This window comes from Talpa occidentalis, unplaced genomic scaffold, assembly GCF_014898055.3.
Source record: "Talpa occidentalis isolate TD23 unplaced genomic scaffold, MPIMG_talOcc4v2.1 talOcc4.8, whole genome shotgun sequence".
NCBI lineage: Eukaryota > Metazoa > Chordata > Mammalia > Eulipotyphla > Talpidae > Talpa > Talpa occidentalis.
The window spans coordinates 88,449,036-88,475,671 of record NW_023605194.1 but is presented as its reverse complement, the minus strand read 5'-3'; the positions used below and the strand labels follow the sequence as shown (position 1 = coordinate 88,475,671).

At 40.7% G+C, this 26,636-nt stretch overlaps 1 protein-coding gene and 1 long non-coding RNA gene across 11 annotated transcripts in view; both read left to right on the top strand.

Annotated features, from left to right (window-relative positions):
- The window catches only part of LOC119234266 (uncharacterized), a 70,338-nt gene that overhangs the window by 4,866 nt on the left and 38,836 nt on the right, over nt 1–26,636 (top strand). For 3 of the 10 annotated variants that reach the window (XR_008549983.1, XR_008549982.1, XR_008549981.1), the window contains exons 2-3: nt 10,623–10,883; nt 11,331–11,454. This is a non-coding gene — a long non-coding RNA (uncharacterized LOC119234266). Of the gene's footprint in view, nt 1–10,622; nt 10,884–11,330; nt 11,455–15,956; nt 16,170–17,143; nt 17,172–19,315; nt 19,492–19,962; nt 20,130–20,929; nt 21,409–26,636 lie in introns of those variants that run through there. The other 7 variants (XR_005122571.2, XR_008549980.1, XR_005122572.2 and 4 more) reach the window with 7 other exon arrangements.
- On the top strand, nt 24,983–26,358 carry LOC119234265 (protein NipSnap homolog 3A-like). The gene has a single exon (XM_037497098.2). It carries the CDS (start codon nt 25,094–25,096, stop codon nt 25,835–25,837), a length of 744 nt encoding a protein of 247 aa, XP_037352995.1. The 5' UTR covers nt 24,983–25,093; the 3' UTR covers nt 25,838–26,358.

The following is a 26,636-nucleotide window of genomic DNA, read 5'->3' as shown; positions in this document are numbered from 1 at the left end:
GAGCGCAGTCCTACCCAGAGGCACCTCACTCTCTAGAATAAAATGGAACAAACTGCAAATAAAGGATTTGCTTATCAGGTAACTCTTTTCCTTTGGTCATCAAAAGTCAAGACTACCACATAGCACTATAAAATTTTTAGAACTGAATTTTTGGAGACAATTTTTATGATTCAGGTTTGGGTAAAGCATTAGGGAAAAAAAAAACAAAATTATGGCCCATAAAAGGAAAAATAGGTCTTGATCAGAATAAAATACTTTGCTCTGAAAAATCCCTATCAAAAAACCTGAAAAACTAAAGCCATAGACTGTGAGAAGATATTTCAAGTCACATATTCAATCAAGGACTTTGTTTCTTATATACAAAGAATTCTAATAACTCACTCACAAGGAATCAAATAACCCCATTGAAGTAGGGTAAGGGCTTGAATAAATACTTCTCGGAAGAAAATATGAAGATGGCAAATAAATATATGAAAAAAAAGATGTCCAATACCACAAGCCATTAGAAGAACATAAATTTAGCTATGAGAAGATAAAATGAGTAAAAACACTGACGATGCCAAGTGTTGGCAAGAATGGAGAAAATTAAACTCATGTACATTGCTGATGGGATTGGAAAATAGTAGAGCCATGTTAGGAGAAAGGTTGGCCGTTTCTTATAAGGTTAATTATACACTTAGCATATGACCCAGGAATCCTGCCCCAGGATATTTACACAAAGTCATTGAAAACTTAAGCTGTCATGAAAATTGGTACACAAATGTTTATAAGCAGCCTGATTTGTAATGAATCCTAACTGGGAACAGCTCAGATGTCCTTCAGGCAGAGAGAGGATAAACTAAATGTGGCACACCATTTGATGCATCACTACTCAGCAATGAAAAGAATGGACTGCTGGTGCAGATCACCTAGGATGAACCACAGACAAGGCCTGAGGAGAAGACAGAAGTCTGGACGACATGGGGGGAGCGAGAGGGAGGTTTTTTTGGTGGGTAATACGGCAGTTATGATGGTGGTGATGGTAATACACATCTAGAAATGTTATAATTCAGAGAACTCTACACCAAAGGAAGAAAGAGAATGTTAGCATAGGATCATTTCAAAATTATAGACCTGAAGGAAAACAGGTGTCTTCACCTGTGACTTCTGTGCCCTGTCTGTGTTTCCAGTCTCATCTTAACTTGTGGCATCCTCCCTCCTTCTACTAGCTCTGCCCGCATGGCTCCATGGCACAAAGGTGAGCCACAAGAGAACCTGAAACTTGGGGTTCGAAACCTGATCGGGGAAGCGGGGAAAGAGCAGTGAAGAGGTGTAAGGTATTTATGCTGCACAATTTCAAGGAGCTGGTTAAGAGCAAAGAGTATTTTACCTAATTTAACCTAGAAGAATATTTCTCCATGCAGACAGTTTTCTTACATACATAAATTTATTTTTTTTGGGGGGTAATTTTGAGGACTCCCTTGCTTTGGCCCCAACACCATTAGATGAGAAAATTCCATGAGTGAGTAGAAATGATATGTGCTAGATTGTAAGTGTATTGAAATGTGACCTCTGTCTAATTCCACTCATATGCTCCCATGGCCTGTATTCTGACATATAGTAGTCCCATCACTCAGGAATTAATAATTAAATAAATGTATGAAAGATGACATCATTAATCGATTTCTATCAACAGCAACCTTTACAATGTTCTTTTTTTACTCAGTGAGCTTATTCATCACTAGAGCTGCTCATCAGCCTTTGAAATTAAAGGGGCATTTTTGTTAACATCTGTGGAATTCCTCGTCATGCTGTTTGGGTGGCATTTCCAAGGGGACAATCCCTAAAAGTGAGTCAGAATGATTCGTCATGTCCTAGGGCATCGGTTTTTGAAACCAAAGGCCATTGCATAGTCTCTTAACATCTACAGGAAATAAATACCAGGATTGTGAATGCGGATCCTTCTAGAAGACCACTAATCCTGCTGTGATAAGTGACTGGGCAGTTTTTCAAGTGGGTGTTTGCAGTGCCATGGAAACAGACAAAGTTGGTGTTTTCCACTGTTCTAAATCCAGAGTCCTCGTCTAGATATAAATATGCCCCACGTTCTGAGTCGGGTTTCCTAAACTGAGCCCCGCCTTGGTATCCTCAGCTGTGAGATAAAGCTCACTCACCACCCTGCCGAGGTGAATGCATGATGATGAACATCCTCACTTCTAAGTAGTCATTGTTTTCATTCCCTTCTGGGCAAAATTGAAGTTCAAAGTCAGTTCCATCAGGGTTCAGCTCCTGCCATCAGTCAGCCCATTGCTGTTTAGAAGTGAGCTTCCTAAAGTAAGTGCTAAGTATTTTCAGCAAGGAGACCCAGCTGTGAAAATACTGTTAACATTTGTACAGTTGTTTTATATGTGGATTTATTTTACTTGCACTTATTTCTGTGCAATTCTTTGGAGAGACGTTCCTCTTCCCCTGCCTTCCTTCCCCATGGCTGACTCTTGCAGCCCCTTATGGGTCTTTTGAGAAATGACAGTCTCTCTCTAATTCTTAGGGGTCACAAATGTTCTGCATCACAGCACACCCTTGACTAATTAGCATTAATAAGCGATGTTGGGAGAAAGAGCCCAGGAGAAAAAGCAGTAGGCTTGTTTTTGCCAAATTGGAGTTGACCCAACTAGCAAAATTTTCCAGTGTACTTTCAGATTCTCCTGCCTGCGGTGTGTCCCGCTGCCCAAACAGACATTTCTGACACGGGGTTGTGGACGCTCCACCAGGTACAAGACCCTGCGTGCTTCTTGTTCCAGGAGGGATGGGGACTCTGTTATCTAATAAACTCTTAACTGTCCACTGTGTGCAGACACTATGAGGGACAGGGCCTTCCCCATCCTGTGATCTTAAGGTGTTTAAGCAGAGATACAGCAAACACATTGAATTCCTCATTAGTGACTGTGCATTCTGCTTGTGTGCAAGGCATTGGGTGAGGTTTGGGTGGTAAAGTGGTGCGGAAGGAACAGGACCTCAAACAAGCAGGGGAACAAAGTAGGGCAGGGCAGGTGGGCTGAACTGCACAAGAGTGTGGGGGGCAGAAAGCACAAGGCCAGTTGGAAAGCTCCAAGGAAAACATCACAAACCACAGAGAGAGTGGCAAGACTCCTGGCCTCCATTTCCTCAGATGCAAAGTAAAGATCACAGCTGCACCCTGCAGGGCCGGAGGAGGTGATCCAGGACTCTGCAGAGCCCACCTGGCATGGCAGACAGGCAGCCAACCTTTGTTTTTGGTGGTCGTCAGCTCATAGGGCGCCAGCAATCTGAGAAGGGAAAAGCTTGGGCAATAAGGCTGCAAAGGCGACGTGGAGCTGCAGATAAAGTGTCTTGAATGTTGACCTTTACCTGATGATGCTGAAGCCATTCTCAGGACAAGAAGAAATGGCTTAGGATCAGGGAGACTAGACTGGGCCTAACAGCCTGAAGTGGCAGCATTTGTTCTGCTAAGTGAACATGCTGGAATATTTTTATTCTCCTGGAAAAAAATTCAGATATATCAGGGAACTTTTGGCTTGGACATATGTGATTGCTATTTTCTATGCTTTGGCAATTCCCAAGTTTGATCAGATATTTATGCAAGTGCTATATGTTTGGTGAGAAAGTAGGAAAGTGATGTGGTCTCCCCCCCCAGTACCCACTCATGGGTATTAATGAAGGCACATCCTGGACCCCCAAATGCCAGCCTGTCGGCACCTTGGTCTTCTGCCTGCTCCCTGACTGCAAGAGACCAGCCGTTTTCAGGACCCTCCAGACCTGGTAGAAAGGGTTGAAGGCCATGGCTTTGGAAACAAGCTGCCTCCAAGTCTTTTTGGACATTTATTCAAACATTTAAGCACATTTGGAGGACAGCAATTTAAATATGTAAACAGAAGAAATTACTCATAAAGGCATAACTTTAAAAATGTGTCACTGTTAAAATACTTGTGTTTAAAGATTACTTCATGTCCTGAGTAAATGCTCATGAGTGAACTAAGCAAGATAAAAAATGTTGTGGTTTTGTGAAAAATTAAATTTACGTATGCATATACATAATTCATATGTAATTATAATTTACATATAGTTACACATAAATAATGTGTATTATTTATGTATATAAACAATGAAAGAACACACATAAGTTTTTAAATGGTTGTCTGCAAATGAAAAATTCGTTTGAACTGAGAGATTGCTGACAGCTGACAAGTAGGTGTGACGTGTAGCCATATTTAGTTCCCCCAGCATTCCCCTTCTTCTTGGTGCCTCTTTGTTCTGTTAGGACCCACCTCCTTGTGTGCTGGGTTGCTAGCCTGAGCACGGAGGTATTCCTGGGTGAAATTTGGTGAGTTAGAAACCATAATTTCTTTTTTTAAAAGATTTATTTATTTATGCATACAAGAGCTGGGATATAGGCCAGAGGTGAGGAGGTGAGAGGATTCACCAAAGTCAGAGTGGGGAGCAGAACAGGTGGATCTACAGAAATACACTGCTGAGGGGAGCAGCAGGAGAGACAGGAGAGGTCCGCTGTGCCATGTAGGTTAGCTCCCTGGCCGGGGATCAAACTCATGCTGCTCTGTGTCTTTAACCCCTGCACCACCAGGGAGGCCCAGAAAATTTTTCTTAAAGAAAAATTTTTAGATAAGTCAGTCCCTTTGCCTCTGTTACCAGTGGAATAGAAGAATGACATCACATTTCCTAAGGTCCCCTTAGGAAGCCCCAGCTGATAGGTGTGGGTATGACCAACCCCACCAAAGAGTTTGTGCCCCAATATCCTGGGCTTCCTGGCCTTAGCCACCTATGTGAGAACCAGGGTAAATGACTGACATGCATCCTGGTCAGTAATGCAATTATTATTCAATACATGCAATTTTGGAGTTTACAGAATCACTGAAGATATGAATTCAGGGCCCCCTGGGTGGTGCAGGTGTTGAGCACAGCACTGTGAAGCTGTCCACGGCCTCTGCAGCACAAGTTCAATTCCCAGCCAGCCAGCCAGGGAGATACCCACATGGCGCAGCAGACCTCTCCTATCTCGCCCACTGCTCCCCTCAGCAGTGTTTTCTGTCCGTCTACCTGTTCTGCTCCCCATTCTGTTTCTGGTGAATCCTCTCACTCTCCCATACCTCTGGCCTTACCCCAGTTCTTGTATAAATAAATAAATCTTAAAAAAGATAGGAATTCACATATCCAAGCAGCTGTGGTATGGCACATTGAATATCACTTATTGATATTTAATACAAACTCCTCATGTTACAAATGGGGAAAGTGATGACTGAAGAAGTGAAGGAGTCAAGTAAGAATTGGTTCATGAAAAACTGGATGGAATATCTGGGCTCATGCAGTGTTCCCTGGGGCCAGGCCCTGCCCACCTGTGCAGGGTCCTTCATGAAATGCCCCCTACACTGGAGGGCAGTGGCATTGCTGCTGCCAGAGTTGGCCCACTACCCATAGAGATATACAGAAGCTGTGGCATTAACTTTAGCCCTCACCTTGGAGTCAAGCTCAACAGCTTAGAGACCTTGACCAATATCTGTATTGATGAGTGATTATATGGACGTCCATGACTTTTGATGACTTGCTCAATGCTATTCAGCATCTAGATCTAAAACTTCAGCCTCCTTGTGCTATGTCCAGTGTTTTTTCATCCCGTCATGCTCCATTCTTGGGTAAACTTGCATATCCATGTGTGGGAAAGACATGTGATATTATTCCATAAATCCCACCAACACCAACAGTCAATTCTATAGGCAGAAGTCACAATATACACTAAGAACTCCCTGAGACAGGGTTCCTTTTTTAATGTTCCTTTTAATATTTTTTTATTTAATAATTTTTTCAATGAGAACATGTTCATTGCATTTGTAAGCAGTGGGATGGCAAGAACCCTGTCTTGTTCACTTTAATATTGCCAAAAATTAGCTCACTTGTGTCACATAAAAGGTACTCCAAACTATTAAAAGAATTAGCAAGTGAATGAGTAGTTAGCTTATAATCAGAAGGAAAAGATATACAATGAGCTAATAAAATAAAAAACTTATAATAAGTATTCAGTTAAACTTGGAGTCAAATTTTTCACTTGGGAATTTTATCCAACCAAACTCTAAATATTGTCATTTTCACCAAGTAATAAACACCACCTAATCCCCACTCTAGCAAGTGCTGGCAGTGTCTTTATCCCTATCCCTAAGGCAAGTCAGTCCATGGATCATGCTGTCTCTCCATGTGCGTTCTCTTCAACAACCTTGAATGTTATCATAGTAGGTGGCAAGGAATGACTGAAATGCTGAAATGTTGGTGTTCCCACCAGGAAAATAAATGCATGGCCTTAAGATATTTCTTGGAAAAAAGAAAAAGTCTTATTCTTTGGAATGAGTGTTCATCTATAGTTTTCAAACAGGAATCTCAGAAGTTTTTGATTACATAATTTCCTCCCTAGAAGACCCCAAGTTCATAAGAAAAATAAGGTTTACCACTGAGGTTGATGTGTCAATGAAGTCCGTCTTGAACTCTTGAGTATAATGGAAACCTCTCCTGAACACATAAAATTCTTGGCTTCCAAGAATAGTCTTGTAGAAGGATCACCACATTTGTTTCCAACTCATTAATTCTATTCAGAACTTGAAATCCCAAATCAGCTTTAAAATATTGGGTCCAAGGAAAATTGACATGGCTCACATTTTTTTTTAAATTAAAGACCAAGTTTTACTCCTTTTATAGTTGACACGAGCATTGTGGTGCTGTCTTATGAGCAGTGAAGAATTCCAGAGTACATCCATGGTTCACTTTATAAAAGCCTTCTAGCTGGTAGCACCAGATCTGGATGGAGGTGCAAAGACAGGAAACACCACACTGCCACCTGATTGAGCTGCCCACCACTTAGATGGGGGCTGGTAGGGGGCAGATGCAGGGGGTACTAAATATCAAAGCTGTGCAAAGTATTATGTTGGTAACATAAGACCCAAGAATAAAAGGCTAGGCTTGTGACTCTTGCTTATTCTCACCGTGAAAGGGAGAACTACAAAAGTTCTGGGGACAGCAAGAATCCTCCTCCTCCCCTTGAAAAATGTCCAAAGGACAAGCACTGACATAGATGGTGATCAATGAACATTAGCCAGTGGTGCCCATGCCTGGAACAACAAACACACACACAAAATCCTGAGAAACCAGAACTCGAGGATCGCTACAGTTTTCTCTGTCTATTCTTTCATTCACATAGTTTTTCAGGTTGATAGTCAAAATTTTTAATTCAAGTATCTCCTAGCCATTAGGGAAAAATAAATGGGGGGGGGGGGGAGAATCCAAATAAATTCACATAAGAAACAGGCATATTATCATACGCATTTCAGATGACAAAATGAATCTGAGATTTCAAGTTTTGGGTAGAGGGTCATATTTTACCCATTGGCATGTCCTCCTACCCCTCATAGACATAGAGGAGCTCAGGACTTAGAGGTCATGAAATTACTGATGTCAAAACAGGAGTTGGAAGAGGAAGGAAGCCTCATGCCTTAAGTTCCCAAGGTACAACAGAAGGTGCTAAAAATGCCAAAGCAAATATGGAAAAGAGTACCCATGGGGGCCTCCCTGGTGGCCTAAGGGCTAAGCCTCAGCTCTATCACAGCTACAGCCTGAGTTCAATCCCAGCCAGGGAGCTACCTGCATGGAACAGTAGACCTCTCCTGTCTCACCCGCTGCTCCCTTCAGCAGTGTAAGTAAATCCTCCTGTTCTGCTCCCCACTCTTCCTCTGGGGAGTCCTCTCACCTCCCACACCTCTGACCTGCACCCCAGTTCTTCTACTAAAAAAATATTTAAAAAAAAAGAATACCTGTAGGATGATTATGCTGATTCTCAATGTTATGTGGGTGGAGTCAATGGGAATGAACAGATATGAAGAGCCTTCTGACTGAATTACCCTGAAGAAGGCTGGGCCTGGTAGAAATCATATGGATCTGTGGGGTCAGGCAGATTGTTTGGTTTGCCTTTCACTGTGATAAATCGTTACCTCTTTCTGGCATTTAGTTTTCACTTTCATGAAGTAAAAGAGTTAAACTCAGTTGCTGCTAAAGTAAGTCTTGATGAGTCAAGTGTTCTAAGAAAGGGATTCTTCATTAAATTTCCCCCAGAATTTGATCCCAAGATTAGAATTTTCATCTACAGAATTTATTTGGAAGAACCTGGGAACTGTGGTCTGGAAATAGAGAAGTGAGATGAGGAAGTCAAGTAAGTCCAGAAAGTGTGAGTTTTCAAGAAATTTATCCCTGGTGTTAGGGCACAACCAAGGGATACCTAGCAACCCCCAAACTAGCACACTATAAAGGGATTCTGTCATCCTTCTGCACAAAGGCAAACTCTTAGTGTGAAAGATCTTTAATAGAATTGGAAAATCTATAATAGAATTGTTGTGCACAAAGAGAGAGAGGAAGAAAGGGTATTACTAATAAGAGTTACCCCAAACTACCCATTCCTCATAGGCAAATGTCCAACCAAATATGACCTATTGAGGTTTCAAAGCTTGTCACAAGTCTAAGGCACCTTGTAATAGAAAAACACAAGAAATGGATAGAAGGAGCCAGGCAAATCTGGTGGTATAAAAGCAAAAAATATATGAAAAGTACAAAGCAAGATAATGACTGTCATTGTCTCTGCCCAGAACAGCCTCCCCATCTGTCTCTCACTGACTTGCTTCTCCAAATTGTCTCTACGTGCCCATCTTTAACGCCTCTCCTCTAAGTGCCCCCAAGTCCTTGGATGCAAGCCAAAGCTGGGGAAGCAAATGGCCCTTTCAGAGTCCAGCTGCCTTCCTTGTTAAGAGCTTCCCTGGCCGCTTAGCTCCACCCCCTTTTCCCAGTTGCACGCTAGGACCTGTAGTCCAAAGCCAACTGCATGGAAGTCTGGGTGGGGAACATGCCGCCTGTTCCTTGTGCTGCAGTACTCCACTCTCTTTTGTGGAGCTGCCTCTGTAACACTGGGAGCAGTTTGGAGTGAATGCTACCCGGAAACGCAGAAGTAAAGAGAAAAAGTGGTTTTCAAACTGTTTGACCTCTATACACCTTTCCCATCATAGTAATTACTGAGACCCCAAGAAGCTATCATGTTTTATGAGTTACATCTAAAAATAGTTCTGTTAGAAATAAAAAAAAAGTTAGAAAAAATTTAAATATTTATTAAACTTAAAAATAAGAGTAGACACATTACATGTTAAATAAATTGCAAATATGATATGAAAAGCTTTGTATCCTCCCTACAAAAATAATGTGAGAGGGATAGCATTTATACTGCATGATTTTTATGAATTTCTTCAATACCTGGCTTAGTAAAAGAGAATAATTTGATTCTCACATATGCATCTGCATTCAATCTGTGGTTCTATGTTTTAAGTGAAGTAAAACTGGTTCTCACCAGTAATGTCTTTGAAAAAGGAAAGGGTATTGTAATTATTCATGTCGCTGTATGTATCCTCAGATACTTATGTATTTCCTTCTTTGATATTACACTAAAACTTGACAGTTGACACACCTTAAAAGTTAGTTTCTGTGGGAAATTTCAAATTAGATCCGTGAACTTTTCCTACTCTATTTTATTAAAATTCTTTTTTTTTTATTCTGCACTTTGAGCAAATCTTTTGCCCCTGTTTGATTTTGTTCATGAGGTCATATGGAGATTAATGATTCATTCAGGCAGATATCCCAAATGCTGACATAATTCACTGCACAACCAAAAATTCACATTCATTATTATCACTTCTTGTCTCATCAGAGCAGCAATTAAACATTGGGAATTCATCAAAATCACAGTGGTAGATGTAAGTGTTCAAAAATTCTAATTTTCGCTTGAAAGCTCAAATTTTATTATTAACATCAAATACTGTCAGTGGACCCTTTAAAGTGACAGCATCGGGGCCTCCCCGGTGGGGCAGCAGGTTGAGCGCTGCGCTGTGAAGCGGTCTGCAGCCTCTGCAGTGCCAGTTCGATTCCTGGCCAGCCAGGGAGAAACCCACATAGTGCGGCAGACCTCTCCTGCCTTGCCCGCTGCTCCCCTCAGCAGTGTCTTCGGTCCATCTACTTGTTCTACATCCCGCTCTGTCTCTGGGAAATTCTCTCACCCTCCCGTGCTCTGGTCTGTACCCCAGCTCTTGAATAAATAAAAACAAATCTCTAAAAAAATATAAAATAAAGTGACAGCATCATTTCATTCATTTTTTGAAAAAACATTAGCCACATATCCAAGTCTGAAGCGCAGTCTCTTCTTTCACTCAAATAATTGAAAACATTCTTTTCGTTGAAAAACGCATCATACTTGAGTCAAGAGCAGAAGTGCTTTTATGTACTTTCCATTTTATCACATATAATATTAAAATGATTTTCACTCAAGGGTAAGTAGTTCATAAACTGTAATAGCTTTTTATTGCTTCTCCCAGGACATTCTTAAGTAGAACTAACTTTTCCTCCATCAGCACGAGTTGGTAAAGGATATGATGATGATGAGTATAACTAGTGTAACTAGCACAGCAGGTGCCACACATCTGATTGATGCTAAGGCCCATTTCTCATCTTTGGTTTGTACTGTCAACCCACATGTTGACACAGCAAAAAAAGCAAGCAACACTTTAACATGGTTATGCCAGTCTTTTTAAGATCCCCAGCTATCCAGAGACCGTATTTTGAGCATGCATGAGACTCCTTCCAGTGGAAAGACGAGCAGTTGGGAATTCATCAGATGAGGCAGGATGAGACTGCTCTAGAGAGGGACATGGCTTCCACAGCACTACTTCTCACGACATGCACACTGATAGAGCAGACTCAACAGAAGAAGCTTCAGGAGGAGACATAGCGGAAGTTGAAAGACAAGAGGAATAACCTTAAATAAAAGAGACAAGGGAAAATAGGTGAGTGCCAAGAGAGTCTGTTAAAGCCACAGAAATGGGTAGGGCAGGTGAGGGGTACCATAGTCCCTGCTCTACTTCCCTTCTTGGGGAGAGCAGATCCCCTCTCATTTATTTTCTAGATTGAGTTTCCAAGCAATAGATGGTTAGAAGAAAGCACTTCACTACTAAATAAAAACAAGGAGTTACAAATATTGATTGAGATGATCTCTGGACGCCCTTCAGAGGCTAGTGTCTTCTGACTGTAGTGTTAATTACCAAGAGAGTCCTAATGTGGCATCCTTATTGTATATACAAAAGAAGGCAAGATGGAGAAAGGAACCTTGTTAGTTATATGGTAGCCTATTTCAGGCTTATGTTGAGATTCTATAGCAGGTGCTGAAATACTCCTTTACAGATTTCTTTCTCTTCTTCCTCTCTATCCTCCCTTGATTCTCATTCACTTTGCAGCTCAGCAGTGGAGTCATTTGAGCATAAAATCACTGGGAATAGTCTAAAGCCATCACCTGGTATACCTCTTGACCCTCCAGACAGGAGATCTTTGGCTGGCATCTTGGATGGAGAAGCCTGAAAGGTGACAAACTTGATTGTTTTTGGTGGTCTTTCCATAGAAATCATATCTCTAAGAAGAGTCTCAGTCTCCCAGAGACCGAAGGGTTATACTTCAGGGTAAATATGAATTGGGAGTCCTCCTACTCTTTGGTGAATTTCAGCCCAGATCACATGGGAATTCCCCAAGCCCTCAATCTATAAGGTTTGTTTAAAGTGTACCAGAACTAATAGTGCCATCAGGTACCCTGAGCCAGGTGCCAATTCTCTGGGAAGGAAAACACCTTTTCCCAGGGCTCAAAGTTTGGAGAAAAAGAGAAATCATTGACTTAAGGGGTTCCTACATCCATTGCTTTCCTTTGCAAACCTGCTCAAAGTAACCTGCTCAAGTAACCTAACTTAAACTGGCTAAACATTAAGAGCCATTTATTGACTCTTACAAATGGTGCAAAAAATGTTTCAGGTGAAATTTGACCTAGTGTTTTGTTTCTGTCATGAAGGACACAGTGATGTTGCTGTTTCTTCATGTTTCTATGGAGTCAGCAGCATCCTAAGGTTACAAAGGAAGGTTAATTCTCTTTGTGCAGACAAGATGACTGCTCAGCAAGCTGGGCTCTTTACATCCTTGTTCATATTCCAGAGAAGAAAAAACATCTCTTTTCTCAACTATCAGACCAAAGCCCTTGGCTTCATTTAGGTCATGAACTAACCTAAGTCTCATGCCCAATCTTGCACTAATTACTCAGACCAGCCAGAGCATATGGCTCTGGAAATAGGGTCAATTCCATACCAACTACATGGCCAGTGTATACTGGAGAGAACAGACAAGGGAGTCCAGTAAGCACATTAATCTATTTGTTCCACAAGCTCAAGGACCAAAGTAAGTTCCCATCTCAAAAACACGGCTCCTCCAGAGAAGAAGCCCCCTTGGTACATTCACCTCCTCCTCAGATTATACAATTAAGGAAATTAGGTTTTTTAGACAACTCTCCAACCCACTGAATTACTCCAAAATCTGTTCTGCCAAAAAATCCAAGACAATAGGAGCTCCCTGGTGGTGCAAGGGGTTAAGCACCACACTATGAAGCAATCTGAGGCCTCTGCAGCATGAGTTTAATCCCTGGCCAGGGAGCTACCCACATGGCGCAGCAGACCTCTCCTATCTCACCCGCTACTCCTCTCAGCAGTGTATTTCAGTCAATCTGCCTGTTCTGCTCCCCACTCTGTCTCTGGTGGGTCCTCTCACCCCCCGCATCTCTGGCCTATACCCCATCTCTTGTATGCATAAATAAATAAACCTTTAAAAAAAATCCAAGACAATAGCTAACAGCAGGAGGAGCCAGATAACCCAGTTTGGTTTGCAGACATTTAGGGACTGGCACCTTGTTTTTGGCAGAATAAATAAAGCCAATGTGTTGACAAAGGTTAAGAGCGACATAGTCAGAATCCCACTACTACTCCTCCCACATGTTTATGAATGATCTCTTTTAAAGTCAATGCTAATATACAGCAACAAATAAGTGATCTAAATGATACACATACTTCTGTTCTTTGTCACCTTGGTTATATAGCTACTACTCAGGGATGAAGAGGACTTTTGATTTGACTGAAATATTCTCACATTTCTGGCAGATAGGGGATGAAAAGATTGATTATAATCACAGAAAATGATGTCAAAGTTGCACTTCTTGAACATCTGAAATTGAATGTCAGACCCACTGGGTGGTCCTCTCCCCTGCCTTTTATTAATTGCAGTGAAAAATATAACATGATATCTGCCTTCTTAGAATTTTATAGGATAGTAAATAAAATGCTTTAATATATGCACATTATTGTACAGTAGATGTGTAGAACTTACTTATCTTTGCATGACTGAAATTCTACATCCTTGAATAGTAACTTCTCATTTCTCCCTCTCTCCAGCCCTTGACAACCTCCCTTCTTTTCTGCTTTGATTAGTTTGACACTCTTACGTGCCACCTAAGGAGAATCATGCAGTGTTTGTCCTTCTGTGATTGACACTCAGTATAATGCCCTCAGTGTTCACCCATGCTATAGCTTCTGACAGGATTGCTTCTTTTTATGCTTAAATAGTATTCCATAATAAATATATACCACATTGTCATATCCATTCATCTTCTAATGGTCAGTTAGGTTGTTTCCACCTCTTGGCTGCACTGATGCAATGAACAGGGGTGCAAATATCTCTTAGAAATCCTGATTTTAATGTTTTTGGATGATTATACAGAAGTGAGAATCAGGTGGTAGTTCTTTTTCATTTTTGAGTAAACTCCACATCAGTGCTGATCAGGTGGTAGTTCTTTTTCATTTTTGAGGAAACTCCACATTGTCTTCCATAGTAACTGCACCATTTTACATTCCACAAACAGTGCATAAATGTTTCAATTTCTCCATATCCTCATCAACACTTGTTATTTTATTTTTTATATTTGTCTGTTAGTTTATAATGGTAACCCTAACAGGGAGTGATATGATATCTTATTTGTATTTGATTTGCATTTCCCTGATCATTTATAATGCTGAACTTCTTTTTCATATACTGGTTGCCCAATTGTATGCTTTGGGGAAAAAGTCTCTTCAAGCCCTTTGTGCTTTTTTAAAATTGAGTTATTTGTGTTTTTTGCTATTCAGTTATAGAAGCTCCTTATATATTTTGGATATTAAGCCTTATCATATACATGATTTGTAAATATTTCTCCCCATTCCATCAGTTGCCTTTTCACTCTCTTAATTGTTTCCTTTGGGCCTCCCCTCGTGGCTCAGGAGGTTAAGCACCCCACTCTGAAGCTGTCCGCAGCCTCTGCAGCATGGCTTCGATCCCAGTCAGCCAGCGAGGGTCCCACATGGCACAGCAGACCTCTCCTGTCATGTCCACTGCTTCCCTCAGCAGTGTATTTCATCAGTCTGCCTGCTCTGCTCCCCGCTCTGTCTCTGGTGAATCCTTTCACCCTCCCATGCATCTGGCCTGGACCCCGGTTCTTGTATAAAATAAATAAATAAATCTTAAAAAAAAAAGGAAACAGAGGTTTCAAAATATGTCATTAAAAAAAAATTGTTTCCTTTGTTGTTCAGAAGGCTTTCAGTTTGATGTAGTCCTACTTGTCTATTTGCCTTTTTAGCTGTTTTTTGATATTATCCCAAAAAGCATTGCCAAAACCAATGTTATGATGCTTTTCCACTATGTTTACTTTAGGAGATTTTTAGGTCTTATGTTTATGTCTCTAACTGATTTTAACTCACTTATTGTATATGGTATAAAATAGGATTCTGATTTCATTCTTTGCCATGTGGATACCCAGTTTTCCCAAAAGAATTTGCTCAAATTCTTTACCACTGTGCGTTCTTGGCCCTCTTGTCAAGATCAGCTGACCATATAGGTGTGGGCTTATTGCTGAACTCTTTTTTCTCTTCCATTGGGCTACATGTCTATGACAATAGCTTTAAGTCAGTATCATACAAATTTAATTATTGTAGTTTTGTAATATATTAGAAATGTATCAGATATTGTAAGATCTCAAGATTTCTTTTTTTCCCCTCATGATTGTTTTGACTCTTTGGTGTCTTTTATGGTTCCATATGAATTTTAGAATTGTTTTTTTTTTTTCTGTTTATAAAAAAGACGCCATTGGGATTTTGGTAAGAGTTACATTGAATGTGAATGTGTAATCAATTCTAGGTAGTATAGGCATTTTAACAATATTAAATCTTCCAATCAATGAAGACAGGATCACTTTCTTTTGCTTGAGTATTCTTGACTTTCTTTCAGCATTATTTTGTGGTTTTAAATGTATAAGTCTTTTGCCTTCTTGATTAAGTTTTTTCCCAACTATTTTAATCTTTTTTGCACTATTTTAAATGGGATTGTTTTCAGATGATTTGTCCTGTTTTCATAGAATGTGTTCCTCAGTGCCAGAAAGGCCAGAACTCCAGTGTCCTTCTTGGAACTCTGCTTGAAGTGACTTGAAGATTCAATCCTCTCCCAATGGGAACACTGACTAATCTTGACTTTTGTGTTCCTCGGATGCTCTCCCTAGTTAGAAAGTTCTCCCAGATGCCTGAGCTCATTATTATTATTATTTTTTGTGGGACCCTTCCCTGCGGCCAGGAACGAACCAGCGCTGCAGAGGCTGCAGGCAGCCTCGCAGCCCAAATCTCAACCGCTGCCTCACCAGGGGAGGCCCTGAGCTCATTATTATGAAAGGAAAACCAATCACTGTTGTCTATGTCAAGGGGACAGGATTTCAGGGTCTTAAAAGGTGACTCCTACATGTTTTCAAGACTTAATCATTGCTTTATTCTCTTATATTGTAGAAACTTTATTCTGGGATTCCATAGGATGTGTTTTCTTCTAAATTGTGGCTTTAAAGCAAACAGACAAAACTGTCACAGTTTGGGCAGCTCCTGTGCTTTGTCCTTTGTGGTCCTTTGCATTCAAAGTGACACAATGGACCTCGCTCCTCCCCTGAAAGACTACACCGGAAGTTATTTTTTTCTGACTTGTCATAGGAGCTGACTCTTGGAAGGGGACCAGAAGCTGTCTAACTTGATCCTTCAGTCCTGCTGGCCTCTGGGCTACTCAGTATGGATGAGATTGCCTTTCCATAGGTAGACAGGCCAGGAAACTCTGCGTCATCAGAAGTAAAAGCTGAGGGGGCCTGTGGGATGTGGCAAGTGTCTGTGAACCTGTCAGCTGCCTGGAAAGAGTGATCAGAGCTCCAGGTAGTAACTCTGAGGGCTGGGAGTGTTGGCATGTTGGGGGCGGTCAGTACTCTGCCAGGGAAGGCTGTGCAGAAAGTCCTGGCAGTGCACAGGCTGCAGCACAGCCCTGGGCCTCAGGCTCGGACAGTACTGCTCCTTCTACTGCATAACCTAAGTGCTGGGCCAGCAAGACCCTGCCTGCACCAAACTTGATTATGTTTGCCTTTATTAATTAAAAGCACACATAATGGGGCCTCCCCTGGTGGCGCAGCGGTTGAGCACTGGGCTGGGAAGCTGCCCGCAGCCTCTGCAGTGCCGGTTCGATCCCCGGCTGCTCCCCAGCCACCAGAGGAGGGTCCCACATGGCGTGCAGACCTCTTCTGCCGCCCGCTGCTCCCCTCAGCAGTGTACTTCGGTCCTTCTGCCTGCTCTGCTCCCTGCTCTGGCTCTGGTGAATTCTCTCACCCTCCCATGCTTCTGACTGTAACCAGTGCATGTATAAATAAATAAATGAATAAATCTTAAAAAAAACAAAAATTTAAAAAAAAAAAAAGCACACATAATGACAAAAAAAAGACACTGACTTCTTTTCAAAAAATAACATCTAAACTTTACACAAATTTAAAAATATAATTAAATTAATAATAATTATAAGGATAATAATAAAGTAGTTGCAGACCCATTATTCAAAGTCCTGTCATTAAATGAGCACTTCTGATATGTTGGTATAACATCTGCATAGCCTTTCTTTTTCTTTTACATTGTGTATATATGTGGCATCATAAAATTGCTTTATAACCAATTGCAAATAAAAATTGCTTTCTTTTGTCATGTAATACTATCCCGTAAACATTTACCCATCATTAGTCTTCTATTATCAAGATATTAGCACATTGCATTTCATTACTCAATAAAATGAGTTTTGTTTCCTTCTCAAATGATTTGAGCTCTCTGAGCTTCTTTTTTCTCATGTATAATAAGCACACTCATTGCAGGTGTTCTGGAGATTGCTGAAAATCGACAACAGAGCACCTGCCAGAGCATCCCGTAAGGACAGGCAGCTTCTGGGTATTACATCGTTCACTTCTGCCACTATTAGAGATTACTTAAATATTCTCTAATATTGCATTTTCAAATTATTAGCTGTTTTATGAGTACAAGTCGATGCTTATTTTGTAAAGCTAAATAACTCCCTGTAAACTTATAAGACCAAAGACTGAATTAGAAAATTCCAGAGCACTTTTTCTGTGCTGGTCTGGTCGCTTCTGTGGGTGAGGCCCCATGTGAAGTGCTGGATTTGCATTTGCTGCAGAGACCACTGGCCACACAGGCCCATAGCAAGGGGTTTATGGAGAATATAAATGGATGCAGAAAAGTATTGGCTGGTGGAGTTATCTCTTCATTTTAAAAAGACAGTACAAGGGACCAACCAAAATTGCACATTCTCTGATGTCATGGGAGACTTGCCTCTGTGTTGAACTCGAAGAAATGTTGACAGAAAAAGGTGAAAATACTTCTTTGACTTGCTCACACTAGCGTAAGCATCTGAGCATTGTGCCACTCCATCAAACACAAACTCTGTTCCACGCACTCCATTTCTGCACAGATGTAAAATGAAGTGAGAGGGGAGAGGCCAGCATAGGTCCCTTGAGCCATGAAGGATTCCATAGCATAGTTATGAGACAGACCTCCGATAGTTTCCATGGGTGAACAGATATGAAGGTAATTAGATAGTTCTTTTCTTTAAACTTTACCATTTAGCAAACTGATAGGAGAATGGCAGGAATAACAAAAATGCTGTCACTGGGGCTCTATCGTTGTTGAGAACAGGAAGGAGTCCTGTACATCCACGAGGGGACAGGAGGTGTCACTGGAGTTGGTGCTCAGATGATGAATGGAATTTGAATTTGGGCTGATGAACACAGTGCACTTGTGATGAATGAGAATATGAAAAGTCACTCAAGGGTGTTATGTATGGAAAGAAGTAAAGAATTCATTTCAGCATGGCCAAAGTAGACGGTGTGGACAACAGATTATAAACTGCCCGTCACTGAACTCTCTCCAGGGAATAACTCCTGGGCAACAGTCTCGATGCAGTATCACCCTTGGACATACAGCAGCTCTGCAGTATCTCATGTCACGTTCATTCAAAGGTGGAGACCATGGAAACCCACTGAAGATATTAGGCATGAAAACCCTGCTCATTTGGAACTGTGCCCCCAGAAGATTAATTTAACATCTGTGTACAAGATGGGGTGTAATGGAAGAATAATGGAAAGGGGGATCCTCTCCCTTTTGCCATTGAGCCAATGGTTCACACGACAACTGATGGAAATCTGACTTATAAGACCATAATGCAGGAGAGAGGATGGAGGTACATGTGTTGCAGAGGTCAGATCTGCAGGACCAGTGAGGCAGTTGCATGTGCAAGGTCAAGAACAATGATGATGCTTCACGTGGCTGTGGGCATGAACGCACCATTGCTGGGAGGGACCTTGAGAAGACAGATGATGGATTTGGTTTGGAACAAACTAGTTTTGTAGAACAGCCAGTGGTAGATGTCCAACACATGATGGGAAATGGGAGGCTAGAACTCAGGAGACAGAAATTTGGGAGCAAAGATGAAATAAGAGCTAATAATAGGCCAATAGCTGGACACATTTCACAAAACTGGCCACTTTGTAAAGCTTCATCACAGAGACATAAGAGGACAACTAATGAACCTGCCAAATTCTGAAATTCCAGGGTTATTTAAAATGTATTATCATTTAGTTAAAAGCTCAAAATTATGCCTGGCAAAGTTTAATTAAGCAAGAGTAGCTGTTTAAGATATTCATTTTACTTTGGGGAGAAACTTATTTTAGAGCCGTGTGCCGTGTGTGTGTGTGTGTGTGTGTGTGTGTGTGTGTGTGTGTGTGTGGTTTTCCTTAACCACAAAATAGAGTAAAAGCAATTTTCATGATATGTCCTTCAAAATTGGAGAGCTGGTAGCATTTTTTTGAAATCCCGAAAGTAAATGACTTCCTTCCAAATTTAAAGCATAAATCATAATTGTACTTTCTTTCTGGGGCTTCTGCCTTTTGTCAAATTAACAGCTTTAGAAGGAAACACATATTTTCAGTTGACCTGCAGTTGGACCTAACATTTCTCCCCTAAATTGTTCTCAGACATTGTAGCTGTGGAAGAGAGAGGATACACTTTCAGAATCTGCTGTGTGTGGCCCGGATACCGTTCTCTGCCCCCAAGAAGCTAATCACTCTCCCTCTCAGGGGCAGCTTTGGGCTAATGAAGTCTTAGCTCCAGGTTTTCCCTCTTCCTAATGAGTGCTAATAAAATGCATTTAACTCCATTAATGCAACAAAAACTCAGCATTATTTCATTGTAACTACTTAATAAGAACCTTGTTTAATATCAAATTACAGCCTGCCCAGCCAAAGCTTTATAAGGGGGGAAGTGAGGCTGAGACAAGGGAATATCAAGTGCTATAATTTAGACATTCCTCCTTAATATGCCTGCAGTCTTATGTGATTGCTTAATTCGTTTAGCCCAGCTAGTCTGATCCTTCTGCCAACTGTTTTGTAAAATTTACTGCAATGCTAGGCAACCAATCCCACCACACAAGCCAGAAATATAGTATTGCTTTTCCTGGGACCAAGCTATTAACAGTTGTTTGGGGAGAGGCAACAGGCAATGGAGCGGATACTGTTACAGAGAGGAAGAAGTTTGGGATGGGCCTCATTGTTCAAATGAGTTACAGCAAATACAGTTTTTATTCATCCCTTTTCCCCCTTAATTGTCTATGATATTATTTCAGAAGTAACTCATCCTGATTTCAGATGTGTCTTCCATGGGAAGTGATGTCTACTCCTCACTGATAAGGCTGTGAACTTCTGGGTCCTGAGAGGCAGCCCTTCTCTTAAATAACTGTCCATTCCAAATGCCTTTGAAAGCTTTCCATTTAAATAAAAGCACCATTTTGTAATTGAGTGATCATTGCTTGACCTAATTTTATTTATTTTTAAAGTTTTAATGAAAAATAATTTTTTATTAAAATTTGGAGAGAACATTTTTGCTCTTTCATAGGTCCACATGCTCCATCACCTCCCACCAAACCACCCATGCCCATACCCCCTCTGTCTCCTTCCCCAGCAATGATGTAGTTGGAGACAACTCCAATGGCAAGGGAAACAAAAGCAAACATTTTATTTTTTTCTAAAGATTTATTTATTTATGCATACAAAAACTGGGGTACAGACCAGAGGTGTGGGGGTTGAGAGGGTTCACCAGAGACAGAGTGGAAAACAGAACAGGTAGATCTACTGGCATACACTGCTGAGGGGAGCAGCGGGCGAGGCAGAAACAGTCTGCTGCGCCATGTGGGTAGCTTCCTGGCCAGCTGGAATCAAACTCATGTTGCAGAGGCTGCGGATAACTTCACGGTGCTGTGCTTAACCCCTTGCACCACCAGGGAGGCCCAAACCAAACATTTTAAAATGGGATGCCAAATTATAAAATATTTACACCTCAAATAAAACCATCACAGAAACAAAAAGGTAACCTATAGAACTGGAAGAAATATTCACCCTTCACATATCTAACAAAGGGCTAATCTCTAAAATATGCAAAGTTCATATATAATCCAACAAAAAAGAAACAACCCAATCAAAATATGGACTTAATTTTAGTTTCATGTTATTGGATAGTCCATAAAGTGAAACAAATCTATGGTCTTATTATCTAAAATTATAGACAAGAACCTTCTTTTTCACTCTCCCCATCAGATTCAAGGACCTAGAAATCTTCCTGCTCCTCCTATCACGCAAGAGAGATCACATTTGGAGACATTTTCATCTATGTTGATTCTGAATGTATAGGCTGCTATTTATTTTGGTAGCCTGCTTGTTAAACCCATAAGAGCACTTCTCTTGGATTTTGAAGAAATTAACAGTTGTGACTTGTCCATGGATTTATGAGGGAAAAGGAGTTTGGGGTTGGCAGAAGGAAAGGACTTCCTGCTAACTTTTTATATTTATTCACAAAAAGTCATTGTTATCTCTAAGCATGAAAATAGTTTATAAATCCCTTAAGAAAATGCCAGCTTAAAAAGGAAAGATCTCAGTTATCACTGAGTCCTTACAACCAGTCATCAGATAAGAGAATTGATGAAAACAGCAGGAGACATTGAAGATTCACCTTGTAGAGATCATGGAAGAATTATAAAAGACTGGAAAGCTGCCATTGCTGAATTTCTAATAAATGGCTTGAGTCAAAATTTGGTTATAATATACTAAACTGTGTAAGTACTGAGCTTGCCCTCGACCCTTGTTCCTCCTTGATAGTGGTGGGGCAGAAGGGATGGGCAGATCCTGGGCCCATGCCCCAGAATAGAACAAAATGGGAAGCTACTGCCAGCTATTCTTGCATTCCATGTTATCCTCACACGTCAGTAGGATAAATGGGTGTTTCCATTTAAACAAGATGTATGCCTTTGTTAAAGAAATGAATCTGGAGAAGACAAACATGGCAAGTTTTGGTATCCTCTAGCAATAAATTGAGGTTTTTCTATCTGTCTAAACCCAAGTTTCTGATCAGACTATAAAATATATTTCAAAGAATGATGGATGACTCTTGATGAGCAAAAGAATTAAGCCAATAGTGAAAGAACGAATATGTAGGCTTTGTTTTATAATAGGGAATATTAATATGAAAACATGTGCTATATAGTCCCTTTTTTTGGAAACTCTGTGGTTGTTGAATGTGTATTTATTTATAAACAATGCTAAATTTCTTCACCTAATTTTCTTTCTAAGAGAGAGAAATATTTCTAAGTAGCTTTGTAGTTCAGACTGCATTTGTACAGAGGCTAAGGGAAAATGAGCCTTATGCAAGCTTCTAAGCAAGCAAATCAAATACTCAGTTTCAATGCAAGCAAATAATACCTAAAGGATACCCTTTATAGTCTTTTAAAAATAAAGACTGAGCTTTTGTCCAAACTAAGTCATTGCAGAGAGGGCTGCGATTAACTGGTTTATTAGCAGAGATTTCTCTCCCTGAGACATGCTCCTATTGGACGCCTGTAAAGGTGAGAAGAAGATTCAGTTACTTTCAGGGAAGAGCTAAAAAAAGGAGGAGGTTTATTACATCCCTAATGGGCCAAGGCCTCTAAAGTTATCTAAGCCTCTGCACTCCTGAAATAAAATATAGCTTACTAGAGCAGCCTCGCAGGGGATTTGATAGGCTGCTTGCTTTCATCTGCTTCAGACACGCTGGAAGTGCTGCTTTTAGAGACTGGCGACTCTGGTAAGAATGAAGAAACAGAGGTCACGAAATGTGCTTCAGTTCTAAACTTTTAAGGGACTAGAAGAGGAAGTTGCTGTGCCTCGAAAGTGAAGGGAATCCTGTAGACTTATTTTAATTCTTGTTTCTTTGAGCCCTCACTCATTGTCTTATATTTGTGCAAAGTCACCACCCCAATTCCTATAAAAAACCTGGGGGTCATCCTAGTCTCTTTCTTCTCATTCAACCCTCACTGCCAATCAGCCATTGGGTCTGGAATATTCTTCTTCCTCAATTTCCCTCAAATCCATCTTTCCCCACCCCTTTTAAAGAAAGCTTTACTATTGATGAAAATAAAAGAATGCAAATGCTGTCAGACCAAAAAAAAAAAAAGAAAGAAAGAAAGAAAACTTTACTGAGGTTACTTCTTAAACCATGAAATCTATCATTTTAAGTGTACAGTTTGATGAGTTTAGGAAAATTACACTTTTGTGTGATCATCAACACAATCCAGATTTAAAGCACTTCCCTAAATCCCAAAGGTTCCCTTGGGCTGGTTCCCCACTCTGAGTCTGGCAACCACAGGTCTTGGGTCTTGTAATTTTATATAAATGGAATCATGCAAAGTGTGGTCTTTGCATCTGTCATCTTTCACTGAGCATAAAGTTCAGGAGACGGGCCCCTGTTTAAGCCTCCTCCCTTTCTTCCTTTTCACCCTGGCATAATGTCCCACTGCATGGGTGCTGTGTCTTCATATTGTGTATCCACATTTCACTTGATAGATATTTTTGTACATATGATATTATTATGAATATTTATGTGCATGCCTTGTGAAATGGTTTTCCTTTCTCTTGGTAGAGAGCTACAAGTAGAATTACTGGGTATATGGTAAAGGTATGTTTAACCTTTTTTCTTTGAGGTAACATTGGTTTACAACCTTGTATGTGATTTAGGGGATTAGGTTCACACTCAAATGTATGTTTCCACATCACACCCACTTCAGAAGTACCAGTAACCCTCCACCACAGCCCATTGGATAAGTTCCCTCTTCCTCCCACCCCCAAGCTGCACCCTCTTCCTCTCCGGTAACCTTAGTTTTGTTATCAGAAACCAAGAATCCGTTTTTGTTTTGTTTCTTTATATTGCACACATGCACGCAATCATCTTTTTAATAAACCACTAAATCATTTTTAAAGTGGCTGGTCCTTTTCACATTCCCACCAGCAATGTTTGAGTTTCCAGTTTCTCCACATCCTGCCCAACAGTTGGTGTTGTCAAATTTTTAAATTTCAACCAATGGGGTGAGTCTGAAGTGTGGTACCTCGTTGTATTCTACTTATTTGTATTTCCCCAGAGAGAGGGGTGTTGAGCCACCCCTCTCCCTATTTTGATTTCCATTCTCTTAGTTCAGAATTTCAGGTCTCCCTCCCATGCCCCTCAGATTACTAAACTAATGGGTTATGTGGTCTACACAGTTTTTCTTATTGGAAACAACTCCTCTTTGCCCTTGAACATAATTCAAATGTTCAACTCCTACCCTGTCACCCACAATGTCCTGGGAACCTTGGAACCAGGTCTGGCTGAATGGAAAACAGTATTTCCAGAACAAAAAAGTGATTGGTGTTAAGATTGGGGTTACATTTCCTTTGATGGGAACCTTTCTTCAGAAACCTGGGAATTACAACTAGCCAGATAGTCTCACCTTATTAGTTCCAAGTACTCAAAACCAAGTTGCCTCAAGACCTTTGAGGTTGTATGTGGATGTACATGTGTGCACATAACATGTTCTAGAGACTCCTTGACCATGAAGCTGCACAAACATGTTCATTTCTACTCACCAATCTCAAAAATTGACTTCATTTTACTGTTTCGACCTCCTCAGATCTCCCCTCTAATATCTTGCCCCAATGTTAAGTAGAAGCTCAGCTTGGAGGGACAAGGGTGACTGGTTCCAACAAAATGCTCAGCTTTGCTTTTGACATTCTTCTAATTGTATTGGAAAAGTCAGACTGCTGAAACATGCAGGTCTTGAGTAAACAGGGTTTGAAATGGGTCTACACCTGTTTCCAGCCTTGTGACTGTAGACAAGCTTCGTGACTTCTCTACCCCTTAGTTTTGGCATCAGTAAAATGGAGTTAGTAATAATTATCCCTTCATGTATTTATTATGATAATTAAATATAGCATACCTTTTGCAAAGTGCTCATAACAGTTCCTAGCACATAATAACTGCTCAATAAGTGGCAACCACGTATTTATCTGCACAGGCACACATAGGAGGTGCTGTTAATGTCTACATGGTGACAGGTAGAAAGAACATGCTCAGAAACTTCTGTAAATTCCTTGTCCTACTGGGAATTGACTTTCAGTTTGTAATTCTGAAAGAAGAAAGCTATTGCTGAGAAATGCAACGGTTCAGATGATCAAATAGTTTCTGATGTTGATCATCATTCTCTAAAATTCCTTTTCAGCCCGCGCTGGGCCCCGGCGCCGCTCACGGGCTGGGCTGTCCGGCCGCCCCTCGCGGGCACTGGGGGCGGAGCGGACCCGCCCCGAGGCCGCCCTGCCCGGAGCTCAGGCGGGGTGCGCTTCAGTCGGGAAGCCGGGTAAGAGTTGGAATCTCTGAGAGAATACCCACTGGCTGCCTTTCCCAGCATTCAAGGCCGCACCATGCTCATCCTTCGAAGTGGTCTGACTAAGGCCCTGGCCGCGCGGACACACGCGCCTCAGGTATGCTCATCTTTTGCTACAGGCCCCAGGCAGTATGATGGAACATTCTATGAATTTCGTACCTATTGCCTTAAACCCTCAAAGATGAATGAATTCCTGAAAAATTTTACAGAACATATTCATCTTCGTACAGCTCACTCTGAATTGATTGGATACTGGAGTGTAGACTTTGGAGGCAGAATGAACAAAGTGTTCGGTATTTGGAAGTATGATAATTTTGCACATCGAACTGAAGTTCGCAAAGCCTTGGCCAAGGATAAGAAATGGCAGGAACAATTTCTCATTCCAAATTTGCCTTTGATGGATAAACAAGAGAGTGAGATTACTTATCTGGTACCATGGTGCAAACTGCAAAAACCTCCAAAAGAAGGAGTCTATGAATTGGTTATTTTTCAGATGAAACCAGGTGGGCCAGCTCTGTGGGGTGAAGCATTTCAAAAGGCAGTTAATGCTCATGTAAGTCTAGGCTATTCAAAACTAGTTGGAGTTTTCCACACAGACTATGGAGCACTCAATCGAGTTCATGTGCTTTGGTGGAACGAGACTGCAGATAGTCGTGCAGCTGGCAGACACCGGGCACACGAGGATCCCAGAGTGGTGGCCGCCGTTCGGGAAAGTGTCAATTACCTAGTGTCTCAGCAGAATATGCTTCTGATTCCTACATCATTTTCACCATTGAAATAGTTTTCCACTGAAATCTGAAGCATTTCATTAACTGCCATAAGATGTGCCTGCTAATGGTGTTAAAAATCTCCCAAGAGAGTCTCTCTTTTATGTGAAGGAGGTGATAAGTTAATTTGCAGCATCTTGGAATTTTTAAAGCCACTTCTGTCCTTTGCCACTACCACCTCAGGAAATTGTTCTGTTCATTTTCCTCAGGGCATTAAGTATCTATTATACATTAGGAATAGTTGCCACAATTTCATTATTATGATTTTACATTTGTTTCAGAATAGCTCTTATTCTCTGTTTTGACAATATAGCATTTTTCTTTGCTTTGTAGCATTTTCTTATATTCAAATGAAAATTTTACAGTTCTGTGCCTGACAGTTTTTTAAAATTATTTATGTATAAAACCTGTCTTTTCATCATGTCTCTTTAATTAAGACTTAAAAATATTTTGTCCTGTAAGGTTGTTTTTGGATATTACATTGAATTCATAAAAATACTAGATCAAATATCTAATATGGGACAGTACCATCATCAGTATTATCTGTATTAGTTATGTTTTTCAAAATTAGATTATTAGTCACTCTAAGTTGGAAAATAATATAACTAGATCTCAGTGTTTAAAAAAAACTTCTGGAGACTCATTTTATATGCAGACATGGTTGATTTGTGGTTAATTCTGTTCATTTTGGATTACTAACAAAGATACTTTGGACACCTAATTGTTTAAAGAGATCTTTGTGGTTATGGGAATGCTTGTCCTAATAAAAGCCCACAATGTCCAAAAAAAAAAAAAAAAAAAAAAATAAAATTC

Coding starts and splice junctions, on each gene's coding strand:
- LOC119234265 (XM_037497098.2), top strand. CDS start 25,094: ATGCTCATCCTTCGAAGTGGTCTGACTAAGGCCCTGGCCGCGCGGACA.